This window comes from Phaseolus vulgaris, chromosome 5 (genome assembly GCF_051622355.1).
Source record: "Phaseolus vulgaris cultivar YP4 chromosome 5, ASM5162235v1, whole genome shotgun sequence".
Taxonomy (NCBI): domain Eukaryota; kingdom Viridiplantae; phylum Streptophyta; class Magnoliopsida; order Fabales; family Fabaceae; genus Phaseolus; species Phaseolus vulgaris.
Window position 1 is genome coordinate 41,038,673 of NC_143502.1, and position 21,743 is coordinate 41,060,415.

Here is a 21,743-nt window from a genome sequence, read left to right on the forward strand (position 1 = left end):
TAAAACTTAACTAACTATCTATATAGGAATCTCTCTATCAAACTTAAGCATTCCTAAGGAAAAAAAAAATAGTAAAAGGGAAATTTAGAAGTCTTTTTAACTAACTTTGAAAATAAAAAACACCCAAGAAAAACCTTAATTTGTTTTATTCTAATTATATAAATTATTATGCAAAATATAAATTATTTTATTTAAAAAAAAAAGCATCTTTAAGTTGTCACTTTTAATTATATTTAAAATAGCTATTAAAGTTATCAGTTTTTACAATCAGTTTGCAACGGAAGTTGTGTGAAATTTGTATTAACATTTTAGATTTTGTAACAAAATTTGCAACCAATTTTTTAAATAATTATTTTAAGAAAACAAAAAATGTAGCAATGGGAATTGTGACCACATATTCGGTTGTAACAGTTAACTTGCGAGAATCACTAAATAATAACGATTCTAAAATCGATCGCTAATTAAATCAATGATAAAGTTTTTAGTGATGGACTTTTCATTTGGTTATTAATCAATATAGCTATCGAAATAATTTGAATAGTGACCAATTTTTGGAGTTGTTAAAAACTATGTACTTTGGGGTGTTACATTGTTGGAGTGTTTTTTGAAAAAATTATGTTGTGATGTCTAAGTCGGTTGAGATAGTATTAAGATCAGTTTGATAATTTGATGTATTGTTATTTTGAAACTTATAATTTCATTACAACTTTATCCTTAAAAATTGGTGGGTAAATGTTGAAATATGTATTTAAATTATCATTTGTACCGGTCGGCACTGGACGACCGCAGGATACTCATAGTAAAATCATCACAAAACCCTGCGTCTTATACGACTCTTCGTCCTTCCATGACCTCTAGCCGAACGACCGAGTGGTTTATGTCGAATAAATCTAATTTAATCCAGAACGTGGTTACACGTGTAAAAAAGAGCAGTTATAACAACCATTGACGAAGTAAAAACACGTTCTCTAGACCACTCCCCTGGTTTTTAGGAAACCACCAGGCACGACCCAAAGACCACTAAGCACGTCTCTAACCATCAACTGATTGGCCCACATGGCCAAGGCCCAGGTCGACCTACTAAAGGGACTTCTGAAAAGGGGGGAAAAGGTACGTTTTTCATACTATCAGAGAATTCACACTTGAGCACCATCGCTGACTTGAGCGTCGGAGTGCAATCGCAGGTACCCCCGCCGGCCGACCGAAGCACGCGAAGAGAAAGAAGACTTGAAGAATAGGACAACCGAGAGTGAAGAAGACACCTTGTATCGACGTGGATCAACATTACTCAGTCCCCAATATCCATACAGGTACAATTGGCGCCCACCGTGGGGCCCGAGTAATCATTATTCCCAGACCCAAGGATCCCAACGCTTGAAGATGGACTCAACGGCAAACAACAACAATGATATCTCCGAAGAGCATAGGACCATACTCCAAACCCTCCAGATTCAGATGCAGGAGTTACTCCAAAAAGGAGTCATCGATCAACTTCGCCAGGATGAAGAAAGGAAAAGACGAGAAGAAGAGCGTCAACAACACGCAGAGGAGATAGCACAATTGAAAGAGCAGAACAAGAGATTGTTGGATAGACTTGAGCAATCTGAACGCGAAGGGCAGTCACGTGCACCTTCTCCATCACCGTTCCAATCAGGAACAAGAACAATAGCCCAGGCTATACCTCACACATCACTCGTTCAACACACCCGTCAGAGTGCAAAGCCAGAAACCCCAAACGAAGTAGCAAACCCGAAGGGCCATCCGTTCACTAATGACATCATAGCCACCCCTCTCCCTGACAAGTGGAGGGGCCTAACGATAAACCTTTATGACGGTTCCACAGACCCAGACGAACATCTGAATATATTTAGAACTCAAATGACCCTTTACACAACCGACCGAACGGTATGGTGTAAAGTCTTCCCCACCTCTCTCAGGGAAGGCCCCCTTGGATGGTTTTCGGACCTTCCACCCAATTCCATTGCAAGCTTCGACGCTTTGGAATTGAAGTTCACCACGCAATACGCCACAAGTAGGCCTCATCGGACATCCTCCATGTCTCTTCTAAATGTCAAACAAGAAAGGGGAGAATCATTGAGAACATTCATGAACAAATTTAGCAAAGTGTGTATGAACATTCGTAATCTTAATCCAGAAATAGCCATGCATCATTTGGTCTCGGCCATTCTACCAGGAAGGTTCACTGAAAGCCTTATCAAACGACCTCCGTGCAATATGGATGAATTAAGAACAAGAGCAACAAAGTTCATGCAGATAGAAGAACATATTGACTATCATCGAAAAACTTATGCTGAGAACACGGACAAGAGCAAAGGGATTCGTCCCCCCACAATACCGACCGACCGAGATCGACATCGCCCCAATAGGGGACCCCGTTTCCACAACTACACTCCCTTGATTGTACCAAGGGGCAAGGTTCTCGACGAAGCACTGCAGATTGAATTGATTCCGACATTGAGGCCATCACAAACCCCTCCCAAAGCCGACACCAGTAAACATTGCCAATACCATCGTAACTATGGCCACACGACCGAAGGATGCCAAGCACTGAAAGATAAAATTGAAGAGCTCGTCCAGGCCGGTCATCTGCGCAAGTTCGTGAAAACCACCATCACTGCACCCAGGTCACCCCAGCGTGATCATGATCCCCGCGAACGTTCGGGACGAAGAGACGACCGGACCCGTGACAACCACTATCGTTCAAACAGAAGAAAAAGAAGCGAAAGTCCGATCAGACGAACGAGGCCTAAAAGCGAAAGCCCTGAACGTAGAAGTCGAACTAAACAAAAAGTTCGCACAGTCATCAATACAATCGCTGGACCGGTGTCGCTCGGTCAGCCCCCTCAAGAAATTAATTACATTGCAGGTGGCTTTGCGGGTGGAGGATGCTCTAATTCAGCAAGAAAAAAACATTTGAGAGCAATTCAATCCGTTCACTCGACTCCCACACAACGCCGACCGCATATACCACCAATCACTTTCACTGACGAAGACTTCACAGCAATCGATCCATCCCAAGATGACCCCATGGTAATAACTGTGGAGATAGATAAATTTGCAATTGCAAAAGTTTTGGTAGATCAGGGTAGCTCGGTCGACATCCTATATTGGGAAACGTTTAAGAAGATGAATATTCCAGAAGCAGAGATACAACCCTACAACGAGCAGATAGTTGGTTTCTCGGGGGAAAGAGTGGATACGAAAGGATTTATCGATCTATACACCACGTTCGGGGATGATTACCTCAGCAAGACCATCAACATACGATATTTACTCGTTAATGCCAATACATCGTACAATATTTTGCTCGGTCGACCATCTATCAACAGATTGAAAGCCATTGTCTCAACTCCTCATTTAGCTATGAAGTTCCCCTCGGTCAATGGAGATATAGCAACCGTGCATGTAGACCAGAAGACAGCACGAGAGTGTTATGTAGCTAGCCTGAAGGTGGAGCCGACCCGAAGGCTTTATACCACGTCAGCCGAACGGACCACAGAGCGAAGAGGTCGGTCAACAGAAAGACGCTCCAGAGGAAGAGAATCTAGAAGACACTTGGTCGCTTTAGTCGATCTAGATCCCCGACTGGATGATCCCCGAATGGAAGCAGGAGAAGATCTTCAACCCATTTTCCTTCGGGATAAAGACCGGAAAACATACATGGGAACATCCCTCAAACCGGACGACCGAGAGACAATCGGTAAAACATTAACAAAGAACGCTGATCTTTTCGCCTGGACGGCTGCAGACATGCCAGGGGTAAAATCAGATGTGATTACCCATCGATTGTCTGTTTATACAGAGGCCAGGCCGATCGCTCAAAAGAAAAGGAAACTAGGTGAAGAACAGCGCAAAGCCGCACGAGAAGAAACCGACAAGCTAATTCAAGCTGGTTTTATTCAAAAAACCCACTATACGACATGGCTAGCCAATGTAGTGATGGTAAAAAAGACGAATGGAAAATGGAGAATGTGCGTAGACTACACAGACCTTAACAAGGCATGCCCAAAGGACTCGTATCCTCTACCTACTATCGACCGGCTGGTCGACGGTGCAGCCGGTCATCAAATCTTAAGTTTCCTTGATGCTTATTCAGGTTACAATCAAATACAAATGTACCACCGTGATCGAGAAAAAACCGCGTTTAGAACAGATTCTGATAATTTCTTCTATGAAGTCATGCCGTTCGGCCTCAAGAATGCAGGAGCCACATACCAGCGACTCATGGATCACGTATTCCACGACATGATCGGTCGGAATGTAGAAGTATACGTTGACGACATCGTCGTCAAATCAGACTCTTGCGAACAACATGTTTCTGACTTAAAAGAGGTTTTTCAAGCCTTGCGTCAATACCGCATGCGTTTAAACCCGGAGAAGTGCGCGTTCGGCGTAGAAGGGGGGAAGTTCTTAGGCTTCATGCTCACACATCGGGGTATAGAGGCTAATCCAGAAAAATGCAAGGCAATCACCGAAATGCGAAGTCCCAACGGACTTAAAGAGATCCAGAGACTAGTCGGCCGTCTCACTTCGTTGTCTCGATTTGTACCTAAGCTTGCCGAACGAACGAGACCCATCATAAAACTTCTGAAGAAGACAAGTAAGTTTGAATGGACAGATGAATGTGAACAAAATTTCCAACAGTTAAAAGCATTTCTGGCATCTCCACCGGTCATCCAGAAACCGAACGCACGGGAACCCATTGTGGTCTACCTCGCCGTCTCCAATGAAGCGGTGAGTTCCGCCCTGGTACAAGAAATTGAAGCGGAAGAACGACCGGTATATTTTGTAAGTCGAGTCTTACATGACGCAGAAACCCGGTACCAAATGGTCGAAAAAGTTGCCTTCGCTTTGGTCATTACCGCACGACGGATGCGGATGTATTTCCAAAATCACAAGGTCATTGTTAGGACTAACTATCCCATTATGAAGATTCTCACCAAACCTGACCTCGCCGGACGAATGATAGGTTGGGCAGTCGAACTGTCAGAATTCCACATCGAATACCAGCCCAGGGGAGCCATCAAGTCCCAAGCCCTCGCCGACTTCACAGCAGAACTCACTTCCTATCCGACCGAACGGACTCCCCGATGGACACTAGACGTAGATGGGTCATCTAACAGTCGTTCGTCCGGAGCAGGAGTTGTACTTGAAGGACCAGGGGAGATTGTTGTCGAACAAGCCATGAAATTTGAATTTAAAACTTCCAATAATCAAGCCGAATACGAAGCTATAATCGCAGGTTTGCATCTGGCGATTGAATTGGAGATAACAAATATAACTTGTAAAAGCGACTCCCGTCTAGTCGTCGGACAACTTACAGGGGAATATGAGGTAAGGGAAACATTACTCCAACAGTATTTTCATTTCGTAAAAAATCTTCTAAACAGGTTCAAAGAAGTCTCCTTCCAACACGTACGGAGGGAAAATAATACTAGGGCGGACGCTCTATCGAGATTGGCTACCCTAAAAAAGAAAGGCGTCCACCGGTCGGCCATACACGTGACCCTGGCTAAACCAAGTGTTGGTACCGAAGAATGCATGGCGACTGACACCCAACCTAACTGGATGACTCCCATAAAACAATATCTTACCGATGGTGTATGCGATCCACATTTGGAGAAAACGATGAAGTTACAAGCCGCCCGATACATACTGATTGGCGAAGATCTTTACAGGAGAGGGTATTCCCGTCCCCTCCTAAAATGCCTTGGTCCAGAACAAGTCACTTATGTAATGACCGAGTTACACGAAGGGATATGCGGAACCCATTCAGGAGCGCGGACTATGTCCGCCAAAATTCTGAGAGCAGGATACTACTGGCCGACCTTACAGGGAGACTGCACTGAATACGTTCAAAAGTGCGTGAAATGTCAAGAGTTCGGCACCCTATCGCACCAAAAACCAGAGCACTTGCACTACATCCTATCCCCTTGGTCGTTCGTGAAATGGGGAATGGACATTATCGGCCCTTTCACACCCGGAAAAGGGCAATGCAAGTTCCTACTGGTGGGTATAGATTACTTTACCAAATGGATTGAAGCTGAACCACTAACAGCCATCACCGCCCGGAACGTACAAAGCTTTGTGTGGAAAAACATCGTCTGCAGGTTCGGCCTACCTCAGATCATTATCACAGACAACGGTCGACAGTTCACCGACCGTGGGCTAGCTGAATTCTATGAGAAACTTCACATCAAACATATAACGAGTTCGGTCGAACACCCTCAAACCAACGGTCAGGCGGAAGCCGCCAACAAAGTTATTCTCAATGAGTTAAAGAAGAGACTTGGCCCGTCCAAGGGAAATTGGACTGAAGAATTGTTAGAGGTTCTGTGGGCTTATCGTTGTACTCCCCAGTCAACAACTCAAGAAACACCTTATAGCCTGACGTACGGCACAGAAGCCACGATTCCGGTCGAAATCGGCGAGCCTTCACTACGCCGACAGACGTTAGACCTAGACTTAAACAAGGAAAGTCTACTAGTCGGCCTCGACCTCATCAATGAATTAAGGGACAAATGCAAGATAAGGGAAGAAGCATGCAAGATACGAGCAGCACGAAGGTACAACTCCAAAGTGCAGCCACGAAGCTATCAGAAAGGAGATCTAGTTTGGCGCATGCGCAGCGACGCCCGGAAGGACGGAGGAAAGTTTTCAAGCAATTGGGAAGGTCCGTTCCGCATCTCCGACACAGCAACAGGAGGAGCTTATTACTTAGAATATTTGTCAGGAAAATCTGTACCGAGAACGTGGAATGCCACGCATCTCAAATTCTATTACAGTTGATGAATAAACTTAGTGCACTCTTTCCTCGCTCGGTAGTTTTATCCCTAAGGAGGGTTTTCTACCAAGAAGGTTTTAACGAGGCACTTTAAATCACCAATCTTGGTCAGAAATTCAATTACTTCACCGTTCATTCGGTCGGAATCCATAACGAAAGTTATCCGAATTATAACTTAAACGTTATTCACCAATCTTGGTCAGAAATTCAAATAATTCACCGTTCATTCGGTCGGAACACATAACGAAAGTTATCCGAATTATAACTTAAACGTTATTCACCAATCTTGGTCAGAAATTCAAATAATTCACCATTCATTCGGTCGGAATACATAACGAAAGTTATCCGAATTATAACTTAAACGTTATTCACCAATCTTGGTCAGAAATTCAATTACTTCACCGTTCATTCGGTCGGAATCCATAACGAAAGTTATCCGAATTATAACTTAAACGTTATTCACTAATCTTGGTCAGAAATTCAAATAATTCACCGTTCATTCGGTCGGAACACATAACGAAAGTTATCCGAATTATAACTTAAACGTTATTCACCAATCTTGGTCAGAAATTCAAATAATTCACCGTTCATTCGGTCGGAATACATAACGAAAGTTATCCGAATTATAACTTAAACGTTATTCACCAATCTTGGTCAGAAATTCAAATAATTCACCGTTCATTCGGTCGGAACACATAACGAAAATTATCCGAATTATAACTTAAACGTTATTCACCAATCTTGGTCAGAAATTCAATTAATTCACCGTTCATTCGGTCGGAACACATAACGAAAGTTATCCGAATTATAACTTAAACGTTATTCACCAATCTTGGTCAGAAATTCAAATAATTCACCGTTCATTCGGTCGGAACACATAACGAAAGTTATCCGAATTATAACTTAAACGTTATTCACCAATCTTGGTCAGAAATTCAATTAATTCACCGTTCATTCGGTCGGAATACATAACGAAAGTTATCCGAATTATAACTTAAACGTTATTCACCAATTTCGGTCAGAAATCCAATTAATTCACCGTTCATTCGGTCGGAATACATAACTAAAGTTATCCGAGTCATAACTTAAACGTTATTCACCAAATCTTGGTCAGAAATTCAATTAATTCACCGTTCATTCGGTCGGAAGATATAACGAAAGTTATCCGAATTATAACTTAAACGTTATTTACCAATCTTGGTCAGAAATTCAATTAAATTAACTAACCGTTCATTCGGTCGAAAATTCAATTAAATTACCTTAGTCAGACATTCAATTAAATTATATATAAATGTCCAAGTTACACGCGACATCAAATTCTTCATCTAAGCACCGTCATCCGGTATTAAATTGCGTGGTAGTAGCAATTTAAATGTAGGTCCACCCACTGTTTGGACGACCCGTAAAGGGCTATCAGTTCCCGCGTAGGGAGCCTACACGGTAGTTAATTCACGACCATCCATGCGTCACATCTCTGCCACATATTAATGATGCCAGCTATCACGCATTGTTTCAATAACCCCCTGAGCCTTATACGACTCTTCGTCCTTACATGACCTCGAGCCTGGGGGGCAAGTGTACCGGTCGGCACCGGACGACCGCAGGATACTCATAGTAAAATCATCACAAAACCCTGCGTCTTATACGACTCTTCGTCCTTCCATGACCTCTAGCCGGACGACCGAGTGGTTTATGTCGAATAAATCTAATTTAATCCAGAACATGGTTACACGTGTAGAAAAGAGCAGTTATAACAACCATTGACGAAGTAAAAACACGTTCTCTAGACCACTCCCCTGGTTTTCAGGAAACCACCAGGCACGACCCAAAGACCACTAAGCACGTCTCTAACCATCAACTGATTGGCCCACATGGCCAAGGCCCAGGTCGACCTACTAAAGGGACTTCTGAAAAGGGGGGAAAAGGTACGTTTTTCATACTATCAGAGAATTCACACTTGAGCACCATCGCTGACTTGAGCGTCGGAGTGCAATCGCATGTACCCCCGCCGGCCGACCGAAGCACGCGAAGAGAAAGAAGACTTGAAGAATAGGACAACCGAGAGTGAAGAAGACACCTTGTATCGACGTGGATCAACATTACTCAGTCCCCAATATCCATACAGGTACATCATTAACTTTGATTCTTGAACTATATGAGATTATATTAGACATATCAAAACACTATGTAATAAATCTTTCTTAGACTTTAGTAAGATGATATGCGATTTCCTGTTTAACCTTTTTTATTTCTATATTAAAATAAATGCATATATATGTAATTTAATTAAAATATAGGTGAAAAATGACAGTATAAATAATAAAATTGTAATTAATATTCATTTATCATGCGTAAAGAGAAGAAAAGGAAAAACATTAAATAAACATCATTGAATTAATAAAAAAAACAAACAAACCCACACACTTTATTGAATATTATTAAATAAGTTGCATTACATTAAATAGACTTTATAAAGTCTAATAGTAGAGTTTGTGCCTATAATATGATCTTATTATCCCCTCAATTCTAATATTTTTGAAGAAAAGTTTTGAACCATTTTGCAGATTGTTTGGCATGTCGCTGCAAACCATGTTTATAATCTACATAATTTAGTCCAAATCGCACATTATAACCATCTTTCCATTCAAAATTGTCCAACAATGACCATGCAAAATATCCCTTTACTCGTACGCCATCCCTTATCAAGTAAGAAAAAAAAATTATGTTAGATTTTTAAAAAATATATATAGTAGTATGTGAAAAATAATGTATTACCTGATTGCTGAGAGTAGATAATAAAGATGACGATAAAAATAATCAATTCTATAAGTATCTTGAAGCATTTCTTTAACGGATAGTGTTGGATCATTGAAATCACCCATTCCTACATATAAAAGTAACATACATTAATATATTAGAAGAAAAAACTATATATAGATACAAAATTATATTAAAAAACTCTATATATTTGATAATTTGGTTTTAGTATTTACTTGAAGATACATTTAAAGATAATAAAAATGAATTTTGATATAATTACCATTTTCTGTTATGTAGATCAAAGGACTATTGTATTTTTTATTGATATAAAGCAATAGTTGTCTAATTCCTTTGGGGTAGATATATAACCAATCTGCACCATACTGCATGTAAAAATTACAAAATAAGTTATAGAAAAATAAATAAAATAATAAGGATATATGTATCTACAATTTGACATGACCAAATACATACCCGTGGACCTATGAAAACCCCATTGCGAGCAGCTGGCCAACAAAACAAAAGCAAAATGTGATTTTCACAAATTCAACATTTATAATTTAAATAATCAAATAATTCATAGATAAAAGGTTTCTCACGTAATTGATGGACATTGGCATCTGTGGTATAACTTGGTTTGTTGTTTTTGGATGTATTGGCAGCATAGTAAGAGGTGTAATAATTTAGTCCAAGAAAATCAAATGAACCAGCAAGAAGTTTTGCTTCTTGATTAGAGAACTTTGGCAATCGTTTACCAACTAAGGAACGCATGCTCGATGGATACTTTCCTGATATCAATGGTTCCATGTACCTATAATTATTATTACGTGTGAACATATCAAATTTAAGTGGTTGAAAACAAAAGACAAAAAAACAACTACATGTATTCTTTTCAATAATGTGTGTTCTTCTTACGGTGTTCTCGTGTATATTTAAGCACTTACCATCCAAACATGAAGTCAAGTGCTCGTTTAGAAGCATCTTTATCTGCTTGGCTATTTGAATATGGTTCAAACCAATGAGTAATAAGTGTTATGCCAATGATTCCTTTCTGAGTATTCTACATAAAGTGTTTTTGATGTTAAATAAGTAAAAGAGTTATACTAGAGTACTTGAACCCTCACAATAATGTCAAAATGTAATAAAATGTGGAAGAATTAAAACTTCTCATGAAAGCTAAAAAAACCTTAAACTTTTTTTTGTACACATCAACCGCGGCTGCATGAGCAAGTAGTAGATAATGTGTCGCTACGTAAGGTTCTATTCCTGAGTCACCACCCAGACAAGTTGATTCTATCCATTTAGAGCATCGACCTGGTACAAAACTTCCAACTGCATAACCATTATTACTATAGGACCATGGCTCATTTAGAGTAATCCAATATTTCACCCTGTCTCCAAAATTTTCAAAACAAACTTCGACGTAGTCCTGAAAATCACCTCTGAAAATCAAGAATACAACAAAATCATTATTTTAAATTGATAATTAGTAAAAAAATAGCATATTAAAAAGAATTATTTCCCTTTTGATGCATAATGTATCATCTTATATATCATTATTTGTATCCCTGAAGTTGAACTATTTAAAAAATTGTTTTGTAGCATAATAGCAAGTGTTCCTTAACTATATTTTGAAATTTCACATAACTATGATAAAGCATTGTACATGATTCAAACTTTCTTAACATTCTGGCTCTTATTTTGTTGATTTCTTATAAAATTGATTCAATATTTATTTGTTTTACATTAAAAGAATTCGGTATAAGTGAAACTTTTCGTTGATAATTAATAATATTCTTATTTATTATTAATGTTATTATTATTATTGTAATTTTTATAATGTCATTAATATTAATTAATTTGTTTATAATTACAGTTATTATTATTATTATTTTATTATTAATAATAATGTTATTATTATTACCTTAATGTTATTATTATAGTTATAATAATATTATGAAAGATGAAATTTTTATCGAAAGATATTTTTGTATTCTTTTACTGACAGATATTATCAACAAATATTCACAGATATTATCAACAAATATTGTTTCGCGTTCAAGTACTGACTAATTCTATCAATGTCCATCGATAATTACAAATGGATATTGATTTGCACTAAAAAAAAAAATAGTTTTAATATATCCTTCGGTAATTACTGTTGACAAAATCCAGCAATAATTTCATCCGTCTGTAAAATACGTTGATAATAAAAGTATTATCAGTACACCAATTTGTGGATATTTTCATCGATAAATTTTTTTTAGTGATTTAGTCAATAATATGATTTTAAATATTACCTCATTTCTTATAATTACACATATTAGTCTAATTTTGTTTTTTTATGGCATTTTAACAAAATAAAAAAATATATAAGGCAAACTTAAGAAAATATCAACCTTATCATTCTGAGGATGTGTTTCACTGGTGGGTTGATGTAATTGGGAATTCTGTATCTTGTTCTGATATGTGATCTTGGATAATGTCGTGTAAGGTCTAGTAGATCTTTAACTAGTTGGATGCAAGAAAATTTGTTTTTTTTATAAGGGTTAGGTACCCTTGAAGTACCTCATTTTATTTTATTTATTCTTTGTTGATAAAAAAATCTAATTTATCATGTTATGTGTTTATCTAATTTAGTTGTCTCATATCATCTTAAAAAATTAATAACTATTTATAACATATATTTGTAATTATGTTATTACTAATTTTGAATAGTAAATATGTTTGGCATCTTACACAACGCGAGGACTTAAGAAACCTCTATATTCTTCTTCCAAAGCTTGGGGAAGATCCCAATGAAAAAGTGTGACATATGGTTGTAGACCTGCAACATTAAAATTTTATACATAATTATTGTCACTTACGTTAAAATTTATTTTGAAATGTAAACTTTCATTAAGAAAAAACAAGATTAAAATGTTGACCATTGGCAAGCAAATTATTGATGAGGTTGTTGTAATAATTGATTCCTTCATGGTTTATACCTCCACTCCGCTTTCCATCTATTCATAATTTAAACAAAAAAATTAAAATCATTAACATGAATGATCCAACTACAATAATTACTAAATTAATCATTGTTCATCAACTTTTATCTCACTTGGTAGGATTCTAGACCAAGAGATGGAGAATCTGTATGCATCCAAATTCATATTTTTCATAATCTGAACATCTTCCTGTTATATAAATTGAAAACAACATTAAAAAGAATAATTAATTACATTGAGGGAGATAGATATTCGTTTCTTCATTTAACATAGGATTTTTGATCATGATGGGGTTATTTTTTTTGTTTTATACCAAAATGGCGTTTGTTTAAAAAAATTTACAAATTTAGACACGTCGTGCCAATTCGGCACGACTTCATATGCACAAATCGTCCCAATTAGACACAACTTCTGCCCTGTCATACTGAAGTCGTGTCAACTTGACACGACTTTTGCCTTGTCATACTGAAGTCGTGCCAACTTGACACGACTTCTGCCACGTCATAGATTTTTTTATCTATGTATTTATTCATTCATAACACTCTTAGAACATTCATTTTCTTTATCTATGTATTTATTCATTCATAACACTCTTAGAACATTCATTTTCTTTATCTATGTATTTATTCATTCAATTCAAACATGATCCATACACCATTATCTAATTTTTTGTTCCTTAAAACTAACACTCTTAGAAAATTATGTATCAAATTAATTTTTAGCATTACATAACTTACTACCCAATATATAAACAATAAAATTAAAAAAAAAAACAAAATTATGACGTGGCAGAAGTCGTGCCAAGTTGGCACGACTACAGTATGACAGGGCAGAAGTCGTGTCAAGTTGGCACGACTTCAGTATGACATGGCAGAGTCATGTCTAATTAGGAAGATTTGTGCATATGAAGTCGTGCCGAATTGGCACAACTTGCCTAAATTTGTAATTTTTTTTAAACGGACCCATGATGGTCAAAAACCCTTTAACATATGTTGTTATCACTAAGAATTTGGAGTTTACCTTATAGCGATGATATTGATCAACTGCTACATCTCCATTACTTCTATCGTTTATCCTCTCTGCAAGTTTTTACACATTACAATCATATATTATGAACTATTTTAAAGTTTAAAAAGTATAACATAGTTTATATTATATTATGAGAGATTGAAACCCAACAAACAAAACCTGGATGTTTATGGGTGTATTCATCCCATACACTTGGTTTTCTTCCACCTTCATTTGCCGCACCTTCATACTATACGTACATGTGATGAAGAAACATAAGAAAATGGTGAAATATGAAGGGTTTTGCAATGAGAATAAGAAAATATTTACCTGATAAGCTGCAGATGCAGTTCCAAAAACAAAACCAGTGGGAAAACTGCTACGATTGAGAGAAAGAACTTCAACAACAGATGATTGTTGTTGTGCAAAACTCATCGATGAAAATGTGGTAAAGAGAACGAAGAACACCAAGAAAAGAAACCCGTTATTTGCCATCTTCAGTGATGAATACTGTTTCTGCTTAATGCATGATGTTAGGTCTAAGCGTCCCTTTTTTATAGTGCTAAAAAACCTTATGTCCTACAATAATTATATATCATAATAATGTTTTAACAGACAGTGGCGAATGGGAGTGGATAAGAATGAGGTATCTTTTCATTTTTTGATTTTGTCTTTGTCCATTGTATGATTGAAGATATATGTAAAAAAAAATTATATTAAATCAAATTTCTTCTTTAATTTAAATATTTACTATAATTTATTTTGATTTTATTTAATTTTCAATAGATAATATTTAATTTAGCTCAATTTATAAAAAATTTATTCAAAGTTTATCATCTAAAAGACTCTCATATTTAAAAAATTATTAATGTCTAGATATTATTTTTAAAAATATAAAAAAAAACACAAGTTAAATAAAAATAAATAAATAAAATCATACTACAATAATGATTTCTGTTGAAAAAAAGTATGAAAACACTGAAATCTTTATAAATGCAATAATTTCTTTTTATAATTAGTCTCGTCATTTCGTTGCGAGAAATCGAGATATTATAAATGAGATAGGTAAATAAAAGGAAATTAAGTGCGACACTCTGTCTGATAAGACACAATGGCAAATTCTCAATACAAAATTATAATTTTTTTGTCATTTTCTGAAGAAAAAAAAAATGTCCCTTAGTTTATTTTATAGAAAAAAGATGCTTTGACACCATTATTCTGATTTGGCATTCTTTTAACAACTGTAAATAATAACAATATACTTTTTTTTTTTTTTACTGTATTAACAATAAATCGTTTAACTATTTTTTTATCAGCAATAAAAATAAATAAATAAATAGTAACCACTTCATTGGTCAAATCCTTATACAGAAATATCTGACACCAATCTTTTATTAGAACGCCTACCAAATTAACAAAGGATAATCATATCAACACTAACCAACATTAATGAAAATACATTGAATTGGTGTGATTTGAGCTACTACAAGAAAATCATGAAATAGAAATTAATTTTTAGTGACAAAAAATAATTAGTTGTTATAGTGATTAAATTAGAAATAATTTTAGAGACTAAAAAAAATTGGTTTCTAAATTAGTTTATATTATTGTTAAATGATTTCTAAATTGGTATCTAATTAGCAACAAAGATTTTTGCTATCAAATTTAGAAACTAAATAATTTGTAGTTAAAACCTTGGTGGTTAATTAGATACCAATTTAAAAACCATTTAACAATTATAAAAACTAATTTAAAAATCAATTTTTTTTAGTTTCTAAAATGGTTACTATAGCAATTAATTAATTTTTTTTCTATAATTGGTTTCTATTAGTTTCATTTTCATGTTTTTTCTTTGTAATGATAACCTTTATTAAAATTTTATAATAATCATTCTTTATTTTCATTTAAAATCTATTTCAACTCAAATTTATATCAAATAATCGAATATGTTAATACCCAATTTATAACCGGACAAAAGTTTAATTTGAAATGAGTTGTACTTATTTAAATATTTCTAAGTTAATGATAATTCAATTTTAATAATTTTAAAATATGTAAATTTATAATATTATCTATTTTATCATATCAATTAAATTATTTTTTAAAATTTATTTGTTTATCTTTATTTTGCATTCACTTTCTCTATGTTTAAGTATCTTCTTATTCGACTCTAATTTAGTCACTATAGTAACTAATTATTTTTTGTCTCTAAAAATTAGTTTCTATTTCATGATTTTCTTGTAGTGTATATTTTAGAATAAAAAAATATTTTCACATAATACCAAAATTTAAATTATTTTTTATTTTTTATTTTTAATTACTAATTGTATTACAATGTAAGAATATATGCATGTATATATTCTTATGTGCAAATTTTATTCGCAAATATTTTTCTTACAGTAAAGAAAGTTTAATGTTTTTTTTAAGTTTTTCTTGCTTTTTTATGTATTCTTTCTGTTAATCGAAAGAATATATATATATATATATATATATATATATATATATATAAATATTAAGATGTTCCAACTGTTATATAAAAAGTGATATTTAAAGTAAATATATATTGTTTGTGGTCTTCCTTTGTATGAGTAGCAACATGTGACCTGCTATCTCATATCACTGCACTATCAGCATGGCCACCATCAATTCTGCTTAAATCTTCGCCTCCAAACATCTCCCAAAAGATAAAAGCACACACCCTAACCACTTAATAACCCCTATCTACTCCTATCATGTCATTTCATTCCCCTCTAACTCCTCACCTAAGTGTGTTTAGATCGAGTTGTATATCTCATGTAGAGAAAAAAGAGAAAAGAAAATGATATATTTTATTAATAAAAAAATTGTTGTTCACTTACATTATCACTATAAGAAAAACATGATATAGAAATCAAATTTAGAAAAAAAAATAATTAGTTGTTATATTAACTAAATTAGAGATCATTTTAAAAACTAAAAAAAATATTTCTAAATTAGTCTATATTAATATTAAGACGTTCTTTTGAATCTTATATTGTAAATATTTGTATTTCTATAAGTCTAAATCATGTATTAAAAATCTCTTAAAAAACTCTAAATTTGTATAGAAATATGTACAATCTCTATTGTAATAGTTAAATGTATTCTTAGAGTGTTTTAAGTTAATAGTTAATTCATCTTTTGTTTTATACTTGTTTCTTTATATGTTGAATTGAATAGTTAATTCAACTTCTTCATTTTTTTTTGTATTTTATAATTTGCACTATGATTATATTTTAATATTAGAACATATGACTGTACTAAAGCTACAAAAGGCTTAAATTACATTACGTCATTTTATATTATTTTTTTTATTTTATTTTATCAGTAATAAATAATTAATAAATATAAATTATTTTAGGAATGATTAAATTTTATACAAATTACACTTTCTCCACCTCCTTCCTCTTAAGAAACACCTAGTTACGTCATTTTATATTATTTATCTTTTGTTATGTATATAGTTGGTTATGTAATATAAATATTAATTAAATATAAGCATAAGATAATAATATGTAGTTTGTGTGATAATAATATGTAGTTTGAGTGTTTTATTATACCAAAAACTATATACTTTGGGTGTTAGATTGTTTTAGTTTCTTTTAGAAAAAGCATGTAATAATTTTTTTCACTTTAATAAAATATTTATGCGATTTTCTGTTTAACCTTTTTCACTTCTATATTAAAATAAATGCATGTATATAATCAATTTAAAAATTGATAAAAAATAAGAATATAACATCATACTTAAAAAAGAAAAGAGGAAATAATAAATAAGCTTCAATAAATTAATTAAAAAAAAATAACAAACACACACTTTATTGAATATTATTAAATAAGTTGCATTACATCAAACAAACTTTATAAAGTCTAATATAAGAGTGTGCGGTAGACGATATGGAGCTAGTATCCCTTTAAGTCTAACGTCTTTTAAGGAAAGCTTTGAACCATTTTGCAGATTGTTTGGCATGTCGCTGCAAACCATGATTATAATCCACATAATTTAGTCCAAACCGCACACTATAACCATCTTTCCATTCAAAATTGTCCAACAATGACCATGCAAAATACCCCTTTACTCGTACGCCATCCCTTATAAAGTCAGAAAATAAAATTATGTTAGACTTTTAAAAATATAAATATTAATATGTGAAAAATAATGTATTACCTGATTGCTGAGAGTAAATAATAAAGATGACGATAAAAATAATCAATTCTATAAGTATCTTGAAGCATTTCATTAACGGATAGTGTTGGATCATTGAAATCACCCATTCCTACAAATAAAAGTAACATGTTAGAGGAAAAAGTTATATATAGATACAAAATTATATTAAAAAATTCTATATTTTTAATAATTTGGATTTAGTATTTTCTTAAAAATACATTATGAAGATAATAAAAATGAATTTTGATATAATTACCATTTTCTGTTATGTAGATGAAAGGACTATTATACGTGATTTTGGTATAAAGCAACAGTTCTCTAATTCCTTTGGGGTAGATATATAACCAATCTGCACCATACTGCATGTACAATTACAAATTAATTTATAGAAAAATCAATAAAATAATAAGGATATATATGCACAATTTGACATGATCAAATACATACTCGTGGACCAATGGAAACCCCATTGCGAGCAGCTGGCCAACAAAACAAAAGCAAAATGTGATTATCACAAATTCAACATTTATAACTTAATTAAGTAATTAAATAATTAATATATAAAAGGTTTTCTCACTTAATTGTTTAACATTTGCATCTGTAGTATAACTTGGTTTGTAGTTTTGGGATGCATTGGCAGCATAGTAAGTGGTGTAATAGTTTAGTCCAAGAAAATCAAATGAACCAGCAAGAAGTTTCGATTCTTCATTAGAGAACTTTGGCAATCGTTTACCGACTAGAGAAATCATGCTCTGTGGATACTTTCCTGATCTCAATGGTTCCATGTACCTATAATTATTATTACATGTGAAAATATCAATTTTTAGAGTGGTTGAAAATAAAAGACATAAAATCAACTACATATATTCTTTTCAATAATGTGTGTTCTCATGATGTTCTTCTCATGTAGATTTAAGCACTTACCATCCAAACATGAAGTCAAGTGCTCGTTTAGAAGCATCTTTATCTGCTTGGCTATTTGAAAATGGTTCAAACCAATGAGAAATAAGTGTTATGCCAATGATTCCTTTCTGAGTATTCTGCATAAAGTGTTCTAGATGTTAAATAAATAAAAGAGTTATACTAGAGTACTTGAACCCTCAAATAATGTCAAAATCTAATAAAATGTGGAAGAATTAAAATTTCTCATGAAAGCTAAAAACACCTTAAACTTTTTCTTGTACACATCAACAGCGGCTGCATGAGAAAGTAGTAGATTATGTGTAACTATGTAAGGTTCTGTTCCCGAGTCACCACCAAGACAAGTTGAATCTACCCATTTAGAGCATCGACCTGGCACAAAACTCCCAACTGCATAACCATTATTACTGTAGGACCATGGCTCATTCAGAGTAATCCAATGTTTCACCCTGTCTCCAAATTTTTCGAAACAAACTTCTGCATAATCTCGAAAATCACCTCTGAAAATCAAGAATACAACAAAATCATTATTTTAAATTGATAATTAGTAAAAAAAAATAGCATATTAAAAAGAATTATCTTCCTTAATATGTATCTACTAAAGTGTATCATCTTATACATCATTCAAGAGTTTTGTATATAGGAAATTCAACTATTTAAAAAATTGTTTTATAGCATAATAGCAAATCTTCCTTTACCATATTTTGATATTCCACATAACTTTGATAAAGCATTGTGCATGGTTCAAACTCTCTTAACATTCTCACGTTTATTTGGTTGATTTCCTATAAAATTGAATCAATATTTATTTATTTTACATCAAAAGAATTTAGTCAATAATATAATTTTAAGTAAACTCCATTTCTTTTAAGTACACGTGTTTATCTAATTTTGTTTTGTTTTCATTTTAACATAAAAAAAATACTAATGCCAACTTAAGAAAATATCTAATAATTTAGTTGAACCATATCATGTATTTATCTAATTTAGTTGTCTCATGTAATGTCATCTTAAAAAGTTAATAACTATGGCATATATTTGTAATTATGTTACTACTTATTTTGAATAGAAAATGTATATTTGGTATCTTACGCAACGCGAGGACTTAGGAAACCTTTGTATTCTTCTTCCAAAGCTTGGGGAAGATCCCAGTGAAAAAGTGTGACATATGGTTGTAGACCTGCAAGATTAAAATTATATATATTTATGTCACTTACTTGAAAAATTATTTTGAAATGTAAAGAAAAAATAAGAGATTAAAATGTTGACCGTTGGCAAGCAAATTATCAATGAGGTTGTTGTAATAATTGATTCCTTCTTGGTTTATACCTCCACTTCGTTTTCCATCTATTCATAATTTAAAAAAGATTGAAATAATTAGCATGAAAGATCCAACTACAATAACCACACAAAAAAAACAATAGTTATTCATCAACTTTTATCGTACTTGGTAGGATTCTAGACCATGAGATGGAAAACCTATATGCATCAAGATTCATATCCTTCATTATCTGAATATCATCCTGTTATATAAATGGAAAACAATAAAAAAATTACATTAAAGGAGAGAGATAAGTGATTTTTTGATTGAATCTATGTTTTTATCACTGAGAATTCTGAGTTTACCTTGTAGCGATTATATTGATCAACAGCTACATCTCCATTACTTCTATCGTTTATCCTCTCTGCAAGTTAATAAACATTATAATGAGACTATTGTCAACTACTTTTAAGTTAAAAAGTGTATACGAATATGATATTATGAGAGATTGAAACACAACAAACAAAACCTGGATGTTTGTGGGTGTATTCATCCCACACACTCGGTTTTCTTCCACCTTCGTTTGCTGCACCTTCGTACTATACGTACATATGATAAAGAAACATAAGAAAATGGAGAAATGTGAAGGATTTTACAAGGAGAATAAGAAAAAAATTTACTTGATAAGACGCAGATGCAGTCCCAAAAACAAAACTTGTGGGAAAACTGCTACGATTGAGAGAATGAACTTCAATAACAGATGACTCTTGTTGTGCAACACTAATCGATGAAAATGTGTTAAAAAGAGCCAAGAACACCAAGAGCATAAACCCTTTACGTGCCATATTCAGTGATGAATACTGTTTCTGCTTAATGCATAATGTTTCCCTAAGCGTCCCCTTTTATAGTGCTCAAAAACTCTTAGTTCCTGCTATAAATGTATATCATAATAATTGTTTTAAAGTGGTGGATGAGAGTAGATAAGAATGAGGTATTTTGAATAAAATAATGTTTACAATAAAATTATTTATCAGTGTTCTATATCTACATGTGCATCTTCTTCTAATTGTCTTTATTCTATTGCCATTCTTGTTAGTTTTTCTCTTTTAAGTTATACTATATTCTTCTTCCTCGTAATTACATGGATGAGTGTTTATGCATAATGGATTCACAAAATTAATCTATTTATATTAAATAAAAACTTCTACTTCGATTTAAACATTTAATATAACTAATTTCAATTTTTATTTTAGCTTTCAACTAAAACAAAAATCAATTTAACCGAGAAAAAAATATTTAAAATTTTTCGTCTAAGAAATCTAATTACATTTTTAAGAAACACCTGAATATTATCTTTAAAAATGTAAAAAACACGAATTTATAATTATAGAATTTAATTTATAAATTTAAATTAAAAACTTAAATGACTAAATATGTAGAAAAAATTATTTGATATAAACACGTAAAGAAAAGAAAAATAAAGTGTATGCATACGTAAAAATGTTACTTTAGGAGAGAGAGTGAACGGATACTTCTTTTCACGCGTATAGATACTGACTTTAAAAAATACTTGAAAGCATTACCTACACAAAGACTAGATCTAGCTAAAATTAAATAAATCACTTTTATTTTAAAAAAATAATAAACTAAAATTATACACGTGAAGATAATTTTTTTAAAAAATATTAAAAAAATCGAAGTCTAATAACAACTTCATAATAAAATATTAGACGATTTTTATTATAAAAGTTACTATATAAAATTTGAATTTATTGTATTCAACTGTAATATGTGACTTTTAATTAATTTTTT

General features: G+C 33.2%; 3 protein-coding genes across 3 annotated transcripts; 1 reads left to right on the forward strand and 2 right to left on the reverse strand.

Annotated features, from left to right (window-relative positions):
• Positions 1 to 1,380: 1,380 nt before the first annotated feature.
• On the forward strand, positions 1,381 to 6,810 carry LOC150027650 (uncharacterized). The gene has a single exon (XM_090302964.1). It carries the CDS (start codon positions 1,381 to 1,383, stop codon positions 6,808 to 6,810), a length of 5,430 nt encoding a protein of 1,809 aa, XP_090159090.1.
• Positions 6,811 to 9,199: 2,389 nt separating this feature from the next.
• LOC137835777 (cyanogenic beta-glucosidase) lies at positions 9,200 to 14,100 on the reverse strand. Its single transcript, XM_068644432.2, has 13 exons — positions 13,894 to 14,100; positions 13,744 to 13,813; positions 13,576 to 13,634; positions 12,669 to 12,744; positions 12,493 to 12,570; positions 12,305 to 12,392; positions 10,752 to 11,007; positions 10,510 to 10,625; positions 10,165 to 10,376; positions 10,040 to 10,071; positions 9,846 to 9,948; positions 9,581 to 9,689; positions 9,200 to 9,503 (listed from the first exon to the last, which is right to left on the reverse strand). Exons 1-13 carry the CDS (start codon positions 14,056 to 14,058, stop codon positions 9,332 to 9,334), a joined length of 1,536 nt encoding a protein of 511 aa, XP_068500533.2. The 5' UTR covers positions 14,059 to 14,100; the 3' UTR covers positions 9,200 to 9,331.
• Positions 14,101 to 17,348: 3,248 nt separating this feature from the next.
• Positions 17,349 to 20,802, reverse strand: LOC137835778 (beta-glucosidase 12). The gene is made up of 13 exons (XM_068644433.2): positions 20,612 to 20,802; positions 20,461 to 20,530; positions 20,297 to 20,355; positions 20,118 to 20,193; positions 19,940 to 20,017; positions 19,763 to 19,850; positions 18,915 to 19,170; positions 18,674 to 18,789; positions 18,327 to 18,538; positions 18,197 to 18,228; positions 18,006 to 18,108; positions 17,750 to 17,858; positions 17,349 to 17,673 (listed from the first exon to the last, which is right to left on the reverse strand). The coding sequence occupies exons 1-13, from the start codon at positions 20,774 to 20,776 to the stop codon at positions 17,502 to 17,504; spliced, it is 1,536 nt and encodes a 511-aa protein (XP_068500534.2). The 5' UTR covers positions 20,777 to 20,802; the 3' UTR covers positions 17,349 to 17,501.
• Positions 20,803 to 21,743: the final 941 nt, after the last annotated feature.

Coding starts and splice junctions, on each gene's coding strand:
- LOC150027650 (XM_090302964.1), top strand. CDS start 1,381: ATGGACTCAACGGCAAACAACAACAATGATATCTCCGAAGAGCATAGG.
- LOC137835777 (XM_068644432.2), bottom strand. CDS start 14,058: ATGGCAAATAACGGGTTTCTTTTCTTGGTGTTCTTCGTTCTCTTTACC. Junction 12,393..12,492: donor CAATAATTTGCTTGCCAATG/GTCAACATTTTA, acceptor TTAATGTTGCAG/GTCTACAACCATATGTCACA. Junction 10,377..10,509: donor CTTGACTTCATGTTTGGATG/GTAAGTGCTTAA, acceptor TAATAATTATAG/GTACATGGAACCATTGATAT.
- LOC137835778 (XM_068644433.2), bottom strand. CDS start 20,776: ATGGCACGTAAAGGGTTTATGCTCTTGGTGTTCTTGGCTCTTTTTAAC. Junction 20,356..20,460: donor ATACACCCACAAACATCCAG/GTTTTGTTTGTT, acceptor ATTAACTTGCAG/AGAGGATAAACGATAGAAGT. Junction 17,859..18,005: donor CATCTACATAACAGAAAATG/GTAATTATATCA, acceptor TTTTATTTGTAG/GAATGGGTGATTTCAATGAT.